General features: G+C 45.0%; 1 protein-coding gene across 1 annotated transcript in view; it reads right to left on the bottom strand.

Moving 5' to 3' along the window:
* The window catches only part of T265_15261 (hypothetical protein), a gene marked incomplete at both ends in the record, with an annotated part of 8,716 nt that extends 1,589 nt beyond the window's left edge, over positions 1–7,127 (bottom strand). Inside the window, 5 exon segments of the mRNA XM_009177315.1 lie at positions 1,326–1,557; positions 1,674–1,910; positions 3,790–4,026; positions 6,873–7,027; positions 7,032–7,127. Coding sequence (XP_009175579.1) covers positions 1,326–1,557; positions 1,674–1,910; positions 3,790–4,026; positions 6,873–7,027; positions 7,032–7,127 — 957 coding nt within the window.
* Positions 7,128–14,469: the final 7,342 nt, after the last annotated feature.

Genomic DNA, 14,469 nt, shown 5'->3' with positions numbered 1-14,469 from the left:
GATGCACTACTCATAAGGTTGCTGAAAACTCCTCAACAGTTTCAAGTAGAACATAAGGTTGACGGAAACCCGGGGACTGCGCCTACCTGATGAGCCACAAAGAGGGCGAAACCGGTCGTGGACTGTCGACGAATTTTCAGCAACCTTATGAGTAGTGCATTAAAGAAATTAGTTAGCGCCCGAATTACGAAAAATCCGAGCAACTATGCGTGTTTTTTGCATATCCATCGGGCTTTAGGATAGATGAAAAGTTGAGGTCGCAGTCTAAGGTATCCCGGTGGCTTATGCTTGCGGTCATAAGATGCCACCGCATTGAGACATGTTAGGACAGACACTAAACTGTGATCATACTTGAAGTTTGGTGCAGTGCCATACACTTTTTGGCCTCGGTTTGCACCGTCTAAACGCTGATAACAAAATGGTAGCTCGTACAATCATTCGACTCTGTTAGATAGGTCGGGCCTTTTAAATACTGCTATATTTCGATAAAGTATAGTTCCTGGGGAGGATTCTCACTGCAAGAATGGGGCTAAGATTTTGGTCCACCGTCCTCAAGGCGATTCGTTTACTTCAGCACTTTCGTTTTTGAAGGATCATTTTAAAGAACCGACAGAAAAATGGTTTCTTTTTTGCACTAGTCACTATTGGGAGAGTGCTTGATACTAAAATCCACTTCTCTTCTGGGGCCTGATTTCTCCTGAGAAGAGGAAGGAAGCATGGTAATAGAAGGAAGTGAGTACAGTCTAGTATTCATGATTTGTATCTATTTGTTCTTGATTAGTACATTCGAATGTATGAAAGGCTCCCTCTAAGGGACCTCTCCGAGAGGGATAGCCCCTTCTGAAAATCACCTTTATTTGGTCTTCTGAGGGGAACAATTGTACCTTGAATTCCCCGGAAGTACTTCTCCCACTATCACGTATTTTGCAATCTACTTGCCTCTCGTCATCCGCAGCGTGAACTCGCTGGACTTTGCGCACAATGCGAACGATATGTCGGTATGCAAGGCGGAGGTATGGATCAGGCTGCAAGTCTTTTGGGATGTGAGGACAATGTAAGATGTTTTGTTTTTGCTTTTTGGATTCAACCTGACTCAATGTGTTCCAAATCCACCACCATAGTGTGTTTTGCTCTATTGAGCCGCAATTTTTCACGAGTATTTGGGCTTTAAACATTGTCACTGTGGGGAAGACGCGACCCTATGTGTCATAGCTTCTTGGTGTGGCATAAATTTTTGGAGATCGTTTTTTATGTCCCACAGCTTAAGATTACCATTGCCACTCCCTAGCCTGAGAGTCCAGGTGATTCGAAAAAAAATATGTCACCTGGTCGTTGATCAGATGGCCGTTGTTCCGTTCGCCGAGCTTGACAATTGGCTTGCAAAAGGTGATTCGAAATATGTCACCTGGTCGTTGATCAGATGGCCGTTGTTCCGTTCGTCGAGCTTGACAATTGGCTTGCAAACGTTTCTTCACTTCAGTGTTAACATGTCTCCTCGACTGAGGATGAAACATTTGCAGACCAGTTGCGAAGCTGGGCGAACAGATCAACAGCCATCTGATCAACCACCAGTAAACCCACCCTAGCTACCAACATTTCGACAAATCGATGGCACCTATTTTGGACCTGTGGAGTTTGGAATAAAACGCCACATAACCACGTTCCTTATCTACCTTGAAAGAGTGGAATCACTTAGTAAGATAGAAAAAAATCGTCCAGCTGTAGCACCCTTTCGGTGCCTAGCTGCCATGCCACCAGAAGGATGCACTAGGGCTGGAATACTGCCAGGTTGCTCAATCCTAGACAGGGGGAGTCGAGATGCAGAGGTCGGTTTCGAACCACTGACCTTCCGGTCAGTTAGTTCACTCTCTAACCACTTGAGCCGTCTCGCCCCGGTAAGGTAGAAGAATCTTTGTAATATTCATTTATTCAATAAATGTATGCCAGTTATCTTCAGGTGTAACTTTTGGGCTCAGTATGTACCCCTCTACCTGATAGTTTATTCACTCGGCTTCTGTTTCCTGTTCTCTGGCCAATCTGTAACACTTTTTCAGAGCGAATAATTCTTTCCGGGCTATTCATGATATAAATCTGTTGCCTGAACGAACCATACCAATCCGGCAGTTAATTAGTTGTGTTTCCAGTTTCCACAGTTGGTATCCAAAATTTCCACGAAATTTGTAAGCTTCTTTCAAACAATCCATTACTGCCATCAGCCCTTTTAAGTAGGAAGAGGAATACTTCGGTATACTGGATCTCGTTCCAGCTGAAACGCGAAGTCACCTTTGTCTCACACATTCAGTTGAAGGATATTGTAAACGAGAGAGTTAGCTGAGATGTATTTGATTTACGACAAAAAGTGGGCTAGATATGAAGTCAATCACCTGGCAACTAACACTTATTTCGCGATGGTGAGTACTTTTTCGGATGAAGTATCCTAGCTACCTATCAGAAGTGAAATTGCTTGAACGAGTTTGCAGGTGTTTTGGTCGTAGATCGACCCGGAAATTCAGTGGTGTCCTGACGTAAAGGTGGGATAGGATCGGGGGGTGGTTTTCTGCAGGCAATATATGGTCAGAACTACTTGTGATGGGTGCGTTTGGAGTGGTGAATGTTACTCATTTTCACTCCAGGAACCGTGTATCCGCTCTTGCACTTGTACGATTGTCCGGCAGTCTTACCGATCTGGCACATTTGTGTTCGGTCTCGTCTTATTATCGTCGAAAACTCCGTTTAATTCGGACAGTGAACAGTGGCTGTTTTAATCATCTCAGATGCGATTTGGAGGAATCGATAGATCATTCAAAACTCCCCTGAGAACATGCTTCTAGAGGTTGTCATCATCGTCTATGGTAGATGGCGTCGGTTATCTCCGGTACGCACAGTTCATAATTTATGCGAGCTGAATTGCTGGTAGGATGCCAAAACCTGATCAACTACTAAAGCCCCTGATTCGAAAGTCCGACCTCAAGACAGCAGTAGTTGTAGAAACGGCTACTAGGGAACCCAGTTTTTGTGGAGCGAGTGGCCAAACACGTCCTAACTCATTGAATGACTCTGACTGTCACACAGACGACCACGAATGCAGCTCGATGGGTTGCTGATGTAACGACACCATGGCGTCCTGTATCACAGGTAGGGTTTGTGAATTCTCTTAAGGTGAACTAACAATTCACCCGACGAAAGCGCATAAATGAGCCTCTCCGGAGCGAAACCGGTTCACAGATGGAGCATATTGAGAACCGTTTACTTTACCACTATTCACATCATCCCATTGCATTACGACTACTGAAGGGACTTGGGACTGATGAAATGTGCAACTTTTTGCAGAGTTCAATTCGCAAGGCGGCACGGTTGAGAACTACTTTGGTTTTTGTTGCCGCAGGTGTGCTTTTCACTCAATCACCAAATCGAAGGTTCAGACGTCTACATGACTTATACCATCTCGTTGCATGCACAGTGAATTTCCCCGAACAAATGTACCATGATCGAATTCACCGAAATGCCACAAAAGGGTTATGTTTGGCAAGGGTACAAGCATAACCTAAACTGGGGATCTCGCCATTCACTACTGCTTTTGCTGGGTACCAGTGTGCTATTAACATGTCTCCTCGACTGAGGATGAAACATTTGCAGACCAGTTGCCAAGCTGGACGAACAGATCAACAGCCATCTGATCAACCACCAGTAAACCCACCCTAGCTACCAATATTTCGACAAATCGATGGCACCTATTTTGGACCTGTGGAGTTTGGAATAAAACGCCACATAACCACGTTCCTTATCTACCTTGAAAGAGTGGAATCACTTAGTAAGATAGAAAAAAATCGTCCAGCTGTAGCACCCTTTCGGTGCCTAGCTGCCATGCCACCAGAAGGATGCACTAGGGCTGGAATACTGCCAGGTTGCTCAATCCTAGACAGGGGGAGTCGAGATGCAGAGGTCGGTTTCGAACCACTGACCTTCCGGTCAGTTAGTTCACTCTCTAACCACTTGAGCCGTCTCGCCCCGGTAAGGTAGAAGAATCTTTGTAATATTCATTTATTCAATAAATGTATGCCAGTTATCTTCAGGTGTAACTTTTGGGCTCAGTATGTACCCCTCTACCTGATAGTTTATTCACTCGGCTTCTGTTTCCTGTTCTCTGGCCAATCTGTAACACTTTTTCAGAGCGAATAATTCTTTCCGGGCTATTCATGATATAAATCTGTTGCCTGAACGAACCATACCAATCCGGCAGTTAATTAGTTGTGTTTCCAGTTTCCACAGTTGGTATCCAAAATTTCCACGAAATTTGTAAGCTTCTTTCAAACAATCCATTACTGCCATCAGCCCTTTTAAGTAGGAAGAGGAATACTTCGGTATACTGGATCTCGTTCCAGCTGAAACGCGAAGTCACCTTTGTCTCACACATTCAGTTGAAGGATATTGTAAACGAGAGAGTTAGCTGAGATGTATTTGATTTACGACAAAAAGTGGGCTAGATATGAAGTCAATCACCTGGCAACTAACACTTATTTCGCGATGGTGAGTACTTTTTCGGATGAAGTATCCTAGCTACCTATCAGAAGTGAAATTGCTTGAACGAGTTTGCAGGTGTTTTGGTCGTAGATCGACCCGGAAATTCAGTGGTGTCCTGACGTAAAGGTGGGATAGGATCGGGGGGTGGTTTTCTGCAGGCAATATATGGTCAGAACTACTTGTGATGGGTGCGTTTGGAGTGGTGAATGTTACTCATTTTCACTCCAGGAACCGTGTATCCGCTCTTGCACTTGTACGATTGTCCGGCAGTCTTACCGATCTGGCACATTTGTGTTCGGTCTCGTCTTATTATCGTCGAAAACTCCGTTTAATTCGGACAGTGAACAGTGGCTGTTTTAATCATCTCAGATGCGATTTGGAGGAATCGATAGATCATTCAAAACTCCCCTGAGAACATGCTTCTAGAGGTTGTCATCATCGTCTATGGTAGATGGCGTCGGTTATCTCCGGTACGCACAGTTCATAATTTATGCTAGCTGAACTGCTGGTAGGATGCCAAAACCTGATCAACCACTAAAGCCCCTGATTCGAAAGTCCGACCTCAAGACAGCAGTAGTTGTAGAAACGGCTACTAGGGAACCCAGTTTTTGTGGAGCGAGTGGCCAAACACGTCCTAACTCATTGAATGACTCTGACTGTCACACAGACGACCACGAATGCAGCTCGATGGGTTACTGATGTAACGACACCATGGCGTCCTGTATCACAGGTAGGGTTTGTGAATTCTCTTAAGGTGAACTAACAATTCACCCGACGAAAGCGCATAAATGAGCCTCTCCGGAGCGAAACCGGTTCACAGATGGAGCATATTGAGAACCGTTTACTTTACCACTATTCACATCATCCCATTGCATTACGACTACTGAAGGGACTTGGGACTGATGAAATGTGCAACTTTTTGCAGAGTTCAATTCGCAAGGCGGCACGGTTGAGAACTACTTTGGTTTTTGTTGCCGCAGGTGTGCTTTTCACTCAATCACCAAATCGAAGGTTCAGACGTCTACATGACTTATACCATCTCGTTGCATGCACAGTGAATTTCCCCGAACAAATGTACCATGATCGAATTCACCGAAATGCCACAAAAGGGTTATGTTTGGCAAGGGTACAAGCATAACCTAAACTGGGGATCTCGCCATTCACTACTGCTTTTGCTGGGTACCATTTACTCTCTTCCCAGCTATTGCCTTCTTGGGACCATTGACGCTGGTCGTCCCCCTTAGTGCTTCTTTGTTGTATTGGTCGACTCATCAGTATTGAGCACAATAGATCGGGTTTGGTGGGCGCCACTACACTCGACTTGTCGTACTAGTCCACAGAGGTTATACTACGTCATCAGCTCACCAGTTCGTCACCGTTGCAGTACCTGTCTGGATTTAGCATTCCTTTGTAATGATATTACTGTTTTGGGTTGGTTGCAAAAGTGAGTGAACCCTGCGTGCTTGTGCAACTTTCCAGTCATTATTCAGGACCAATGCTAACACTTGTAGCAGGCCGGAATGATTGACCCCAGAACTTGCAACCACTTTTCAATATAGCTGATCGAAACCAACCAAATATATTCTAGATGAGAAATTATTATACTTTCAATTCGGCTTGGAGTCACTCGAATGTTATGATTTCAGTGATCCGACGCCTTCATCAGTGTCCTAGCACTAGTAAGCAGAAATCCTTGCAAATCGCATACTTGTGTCGGAGCGGTCATCAAGCCTGTCGAGCCCAGGTACATCGCTCGGCGAAGTTGAACAGCACCAAATACTCGCCCCATGTGATCAAGGTCGTTCAGCCTCGATGCTACTGAACTACTTGCCTCCTGTGGAATTTTTGTTTGATGGCCCGAATCTACCTGGACCACATCTTTCGTGTAGTCGCAAGATGGATACCAAAGTGTCCTCAAAACACTTGGGTTTCCGTGAGGTGCTACCATGGGAAATTTACAGCATAACTTTCTAGTTGAAGCTGATCACATTTGCTCGGTGGCAATTACTGTTCACTACTTCATAGCTGTTAATTTATTTTCTTGATCCTGTGTTATAATGCCGGATTCACTTAGCCATACTCAACCTTGAAGACGTAGTCCGACCCGGATTCAGGCAATCCAATCACTTCTTTCCTTGTCGTGTCACGTGACTCCGCTGCCAAACAAATCGAAATCTGACAGGGGTTGTCCAATTTTTGGGTTGTTTATGCTGAGGAGTCGCTTGTTTTTGTCACACTCGTTTTTGTTACTCCCTACTCTGCGGCTATTAGCACGCATAAATGAAGACTTTTTTCGATTCTGGACTGTTCATTTCCGTTGACCGGATTCCTGCCTTCCTTTATTGACACACGTCATCCGACACCCGACACAAATTTGCCCAATAAATTCATAGTTTTCCCATTCTGCTGCAGCAACACTAACGCTGGTAAACGAGCGTATTTCGCTAATTTCGTGCAATTTGGTTTCAAGTAGAACATAAGGTTGACGGGAACTCGTGGACTGCGTCTACCTGATGAGCCCCAAGGAGGGCGAAACCGGTCGTGGGTTGTCGACGAATTTTCAGCAACCTTATAAGTATTGCATTACAAATGGCAATTTTTTCCATTCCATTCACTCGACTTTATGTTCATTCGTTTTGATGTTACTTACTGACTGAAAGGTCTTCAGCATCTTGACTTCCTCTGTCTAGGCGTGGGTAAAGTGGCAGTATGTGAGCTTTCATGCTTTCTTCCGGTAACATGGCAGCTGGGTACCGAAAGGGTGTTACAGCTGTACGTTTTTTATTGGCGCGAATATTCATATTTCTGGCTGGTGCATACAAAACTGTCCCGTTATCTGGTTGGTAAAGAACGCTTAATTTTTGTACCGCCTATTAAAATCCGAGTTTGACTAGCCATTCCTACATGGAAATTAATGGTAGTTATTGATTATTTGATAGATCTAGAGTTTCTATGCACTATTCCGTCATTTACCGCACCCTTCTTACCTTCATCTCTTATTGCAATAAAAGATCACATGGGCGTTTTCCAGGTTGAGTTACTTACCTAAGCTAATTTTATGAGGAGCCCGATGATGTTGCGACATGGTGTATCAGTTCTGTTCGGAGCATCGGTAGACGAATACATGTCTCGGGGAGCATGTAGGCCTTTTGAGAGGTCGTAATATTCCTCTTTGGTTCTGGATACTTCTTGCTCGCTTTGGGATCACAGTGGAAAAGTGTCTGACCCCTGACCTTGTCTACATGAACAAAACGTCCTGGTAGAGGAGAGTACCGCAACACAGTCTCATCCGTTACCAAAATTTTACGGATAACTAGAAGGGCGGCCGGCTTTGAGACTGCTCCAATCTGTTCAGTTTTCAAAGGAAAAGGTCATTAGAGGCATTTGTCTTCCCACCATCACCATCCATAAACACGCGAAGTTCCTGCATGTATTTAGCGAATAGGCACTCATTTGCAAACCAATTTGGTTCTTTCGAGAGACTCACCTGGAACCCAGCTGAATCCCTCGCTTATTATGTTCTGCATGTATTTATTATTATTACTGCCACGTCACAACTGATTGTCGGAAGACAGTAAACCTAAGGGCTCTCTTGTTCTGAAGTAATACCTTTATACATCTTACCATGGAAAGAAGACTCAATTGCATAAAATACGTATTGCCAAGTTGCTTAAAGCCCTTCTCAATCATTTTCAGGCTTTGCTGTGTCGGGGCACATTGGGTAGGACTTATCTGAAGATCGGACTGGACTTACATTTGACGAAACACACTCAGTTGCGAATTAAGTTTGGGTCAGCGGGAAACCTAACCGAATCCCAGCTGATTTCTACTTAGTTAAACGTCTAGTTGAAGTCTGAACCAGTGTTACAGTGAGACCCAAATAAACCTCTAGTTTTGGGTTACCTTCCTGCTAAAAAACATCTGGAGATTTATTCGGGTCTCGATTTACCAACAACGCAATTTCCAACTGAATGGTTGGTTGCGCAAAATATCGATCCAGCTGATAAGTGGAACCAGGTTAGAACCAGATTGAAATTTCATTGATAATGGCGACCAAGCCAATCAGCTGAAGGAGTATATAGGACGCATTAGACAATGTCTATACTGGAACTTGTGAAATAAGCGAGAGTAATCATAGGCGGAATCTTTTGGGCATGCAATCAATAAAAATCAGTCTCTTTTTGGTCAAATACACTTCATTTCTATTCTGTATCATCTGAGTAGGACGATTGTATCATGCCTGGTTGAGGACGTGAGTTAACGAAGCCTGGATTGTTCTGCAAAACTTTGAGAAAACTAACCAGTCCCCTCGTACCTCAGTGATAAGCGTAAAGATTTAGCTGGTGTTCCTTCTTTCCAATTGGTGTGTTGTAGACAGTTGGAGAGGTGACAGATGTAACTATGATATCGCACTCCTTGTTCCATTCGTTTGTCTTGAGATATCGTCTATGAGTTTAGATTCCTCTTCAGTTGAGGAAGGTATAATACCATCGTTATCTAAACGCGGCGATAGGTCTTTGTGCTTTATCATAACCGGATCGTCTAAACTTAGCTAGGAGCGAGAATGCGTTCCAGACAGCTGGAGCCAATCGATCCTAATACTTTTGATCTTTGTGCCTCTGAAATGACAGCTTTAACTTTGGGGGTATGCGTTTTACGCCAACCCGCACGAGCTGTGGTTCTGAGACAACCATCGTCAAAGTCCTGAAGACGTCTCATTTCCGCCGCCCGAACAAGCCAAGTCTCACAGCCATACAACAAGACAGCCCGCACGGTAGCCTGATACACATTGGCCTTGAGATTCAGTGATATACCGCTTTGACACCACAGGTATCTCAAATTAGCAAACGCGACCAAAGCCTTGCAGACACACGCACTGAACTCATCTGTCACTCTACATTCAGAATTAATGCAACTTTTGCACAACTTCCAGTACATTTCCCTGGATTGTAAGCGGTGCACTCAGTGACTGCAGGTCCAAGAGCATCACCTTACACTTTGTGGGTGCAAAGTGCATACCAAAGGACAGGATGATTCTGGTCAGTTAATCCAGAAGCGCCTGCGCCTTCTCCTCCCCTTCGAATATGAGAACGATGCTGTCTGCGTATTCCAGGTCGACAAGGTTTTCTTCGCAGATGATTTGAACACCAGCGTTTTGGAGACCTTCCAGAGTTCGTCTCATTATCTCGTTGATTACGAAGTTAAATAGGGCTGGAGGGAGTAGGCAGCCTAACGGACACGGCTTTGTGCACGGAAACTTTTCAAGAGCTCGCCGGAAGTCTGAGAATACAGTGAACTTATTATGTTCACAAACTTCCGAGGTATTCCTTGATGGGCAAGCGTGTTAAGAAGAACAGACCGATCAACCGAGTCGAATGTGCCTTGGAAATCCAGGGATGCTAAAATTGTGGTTCGCTTATACGCATGGCGCTGTTCTAGCACCTGACGGAGTGTGGAGATTTAGTCAGCGCAACCCTTACAAGGCCGGAGTCCTGCTTGCTGCTCTCGAGTCAGTGTTTTGCGAGCCACCGTAAGGCGACGAAGCACAACCGACGCCAGAGGGTCTCGTTACAACCCCCTAGGTCAACTGCAGTCCTTCTGGTTACCCTTATAAGATCCTTGGTTACCCTTAATAAGATCCTCTTTTTGAAAAACGGGAACTATGACCGATTCCCCCCTGTTGCCTGGAAGAGTCTCCTTTCCTACATACAGGAAAACAGATTACTCAAGTGCTGACTGAGAACTTCACCCCCATCTTTGAGCATTGCGTGTTGGAAGTCATTTGGATCAGAATTTCGGTGGTGCTTGAGAGAACCTCCGAGGCCGTAGAGGATCCCACGTTCACCGCCCAGGGTTCTACGTCAACTGTAGGCTTCAGATGAGAGGCAGCTGGTAGCTACGACAATTGTCTTCCAACGTATTCGGCCCAACGGTCAGGGCGTTCTCCCTCCCTCAATATGAGTGCTCCATTCTAACCCTTGATAACTTCTCTCATTGAAGTAATCCTCGAGCATTCCCAGCTTTCTGGGCCTTTTCCATTTCCTTGGCTCTCCGCATCCACCATAATTTACGATCGGCGCGCGCGCTCACTTTTATCCGAGGTCTGATAACTCGTCGAGTGGTGTTATGTTCGGGACCGGCGGGAATATTTCCCAAAAATTTGAGTAGTGACATTGTTCGGTCTGATATCCAGTGCTTGATTGAGCCTGGTAGCGCCGTGTCACAGGCAAAACTCCCAGCACTGTGCAAAGAAGTGACGATCTCGTCTCAGCATGAATTCACATATGACAGTGGATCATTTAGAAGAGAATCTAAAATTTGATTGTGGTAAATTCGTCTAACATCCGGATCTGTCAATCTCTCAGCTGCTAAGCGATTTGCCTGCACCTTACGCGGCCTTGGAAAACGAAGGGAGGACGACTCCGGACTAGCGCGTGGTCGGAATCCACAAATGTGTCCCGAAAAGGCCGGCAGTTAGTTATTGATCCACGCCTTCGGTAACTGATGGCAGTGTGATCGATTTGAGTTCGTAGCCGGCATGCCGTCGGTGAACACCTTTTAGCCAGATGACTTCAAATATTTCGGAGATTAGTACTGCATAAAGCGACCTGCGATCAGCACATAGCTGAAGCGATCGTCCACCATTGTCCGTACGTACCGAGTCCAATACTTGTCGACCTCCTGTTCGAGTCTCAGACACCCTGAGCCTGCTCGTTTGTGCATTGAAATCTCCGGCAATCACGATGTCTGAGCTTTTAGTTCGCCGCACTAGGGCGTTAAGAGCTCCGTAAAACCCGTCTTCGACGGCGTCGGAGCTACACTAAGTCGGGGCGTAAGCAGACACGATAAATGGACATCTCTCAGCTTTTCGCTTGTGAGACTCCTCCATAGACTTTGTCAGGTAGACCAAAAACAGGCGGCCGTCAACCAATATCCAGGCATGGAAGCCTCCTTCAGTTCGGCGACTTAGGACGATACCAACCCCTGCACATCCTGCCGCAGCAGCACAGGCACTTTTTCACCCTGCCAGCTTTTGGTTACATCCATGAAATTCGCATGGAACCGTTTGCTTTGCGAGTTTTCTGAATGGACGTCCCATTTGGTGGTGCGCGGGAATTCCCAAACCTTGTGCAGATGCAACACTGGGGATGTCGGGGAATTTGCAAGTTTGTGAAAGACAATCTTCGACGCTGTTAAAGATAATTCCACACCGTATGGGGACCACCTTGGAGACTGGGGAAAGTTTCCTTAGGGGGCTTTTGTCGAAATGAGTTTCACTGAACCAATCAGAAATGGTATAATAGGTGTCCTTTGTAGGAGGAAAGGGCAACTGTAGGTACGGACAAACCTTCGACGTCACCTCATGCACTTGAAAGATACTCTAAACATGTGTCGGGACAACTGAAGCGATGGGCCACCTAACACCCCTACGGTATGTCGCGAAATCATCCACAAACTTCATATGAGTTTACATTGCGAGATAGCAGTTCTGTTCGGACTACTGCTTTCTATCATCCGGCGTTATCAGACTCATGTTTTTTGGGACATTTCATTCACACTTCCAATGGCTCATCCAGGCTGCTTTGATGCTCCGCCCGTTCTGCTTTCTTGCCAGTCTCACTATTGGTAGCAGGGTACATTTACATACCTGGATCGTCTGTCGGTTGTTGATTTATAGTGATAGGAGACTCGTGCAATTAATTCTCACAAACTAGCACACGTCCTCACATTGGTGCAATTTCGGGTTTAGGAGCCGGGAGAATGATCTATCACTTTTGTCTGAAGTCCTCTGTGATCCAATACCCTTTAAATAACGCAGACAGTCTATTGAAAACATTGCATTTGGAACTCAGCAAAGCACTGGACAGCTGTTTACTGTTAACTGCCTTTTTATTAGTCGACCGTTCAATTAACGTATAATGAAGGGCAGTAGCTGGTTTTTCTTTTTTGGGGACCGAACAAGTTTTCCTAAGTACCACTGATTAATACCATGTTCTCCTTGGGGGTGCAAACTAGTGCAAGAAACGTACATAAGACACTTTAGAAGTATATTCAGATTGCAATTCTAGATATACAGTCTTTTAAGATCGTTACATTGTATCCTCTCTGGAACGGACATTCTTGGCATCAGCCGGTATCGTTCGCTCGTGTGGAGTATTCTCCAGAGAAGGTTCAGTAGTGTGAGGATTTGAGGCCGACAGGAGTTATTCTCTCCCGTGCACTTTTTCTAAAAAAACAGTTGTTTAACCTTAACACTGATACTTTGACTCGGCACGGTTTTCAATGCACCCGGCTTTCCCCACTCCAGTTGGTTAAATTTTTGAGGCACCTATTGCTACGCCATAGAACATTCTGGTGTTTTCAATGGACGAAATACATTGGTTTTTGTGTGCTCATTTTCGCGGTGAGGTTTCCGGAAGAACTCTGTCATTCGTGCATACGCTGATGATATCGTATTTAAAACCGAGTTACACCCATTCCACTCGATTTACCCGAGAACTTTGCAAATGTTAGGGTGACCAATATGTTCCCCACATTTGGATGCATCAACCTTAGCGGCTGCTGAAGGCACTACGGTTAGGAAGCAAAAATTACTGAGGCACGAATTGAGGGTTTTCGATCCGAAAACGGTGTAATGATGACGACCGGATCTATGTGATCAGTTTGCTCATTAGGCACGCGAGCGAGACTTAGTGTGTGTGTGTGTGTGTGTGTGTGAGTACGGAACTCTAGACGCTACCCCTCGAAAGTGAACAATTGTACTTTCCATTCTAAAATAGCTTGTGGTACCCAGAGAAGCAAACCTTTAGGCAAAAAAACGCTTCTGGGAGGCAGGCTAGTATCTTGGCAATCATTAATGTGCATCGAGAGATCGCTTTCACAGAATAACACCTTAAAGTGTTGAATCATGAACGAACCTCGTAAGACTCGTGTCATTGCTTACAGGAGTGGCAGCTCATAAGATGGATAGCCAAATAACTCCGGTATAATTTTGAAAGCATTGCCAGATCAGCAATGACGGCATCATCAAGGGTCAGAAGTATGATGACTTGTCAACACAGGCCAACTTACTAGGTTTGGCCAATTGATTGGTCGTGACGAGCCAACCAAGAAACACGTAACGAGCAGGTATGATATCGTGCTAGAACAGTGTGCGGGTGATTGCTATTCCACCATTCCACGGGGAAGAGTAATAAGCATTTTCTATAGAGAAAAATGTTGGTGGCTGAGGTAGCGTAGATGGTCGTTGGCTTGTTCGCTGAGCTGGGCAATTTGATTGCAAACGTTTCATCACCAGTCGAGATGACATCATCAGTGAGTTATTGGTGAACGTAGTGGTGCGTGGCGGTGGCCGTTGGCTCAACTACTAACCACCAACGCATCACCTCGATTGGTGATGAAACGTTCGCAATCGAATTGCTCAGCTCAGCGAACAAGCCAATGACCAGTAATAAACATTTTTGTGATTTTCGCAAATTCAACTCTTATTACATTTTCAAGGATCATATTTCCCTTTCTGATATGCCATCTCTATATTGTTTTTTGGTCTGTTCCAATACCGAGCGAAATACTTTATTATTGTCATTTATTTTGTTTATTAGTAGTGGGTAGACCACCTGAATTACTCGAATTCTAGTTTTGTTGAATGGTGGAAATCAACGGGAGGTTGAACGTGATCGATCTATACAAGAAGAATAAAACTTGGTGTTTGTCACAATATCATTTACTGGGATGCTGATTAGATGGCATAACGACCAAATGATGCTCTTAGGGTCAAATCGATTTGCTACTGGGATTGAAGCCAATGAATTGGATGACTGGGGCCTGTTCATTCGCATTTTCCGGGCGTTGAATCTCTTCAACAACGCCGTTTTTTCTGTCACATCACTGCAGCTCCTTGTTCGAATCTACTCAAACGTTTTCTCCCCGCTCAACAGGCCATACTGA

The sequence above is a fragment of the Opisthorchis viverrini genome, assembly GCF_000715545.1.
Source record: "Opisthorchis viverrini unplaced genomic scaffold opera_v5_415, whole genome shotgun sequence".
NCBI classification, from domain to species: domain Eukaryota; kingdom Metazoa; phylum Platyhelminthes; class Trematoda; order Opisthorchiida; family Opisthorchiidae; genus Opisthorchis; species Opisthorchis viverrini.
The sequence above is the reverse complement of the archived record's forward strand: the minus strand, read 5'-3'. Positions and strand labels throughout refer to the sequence as shown.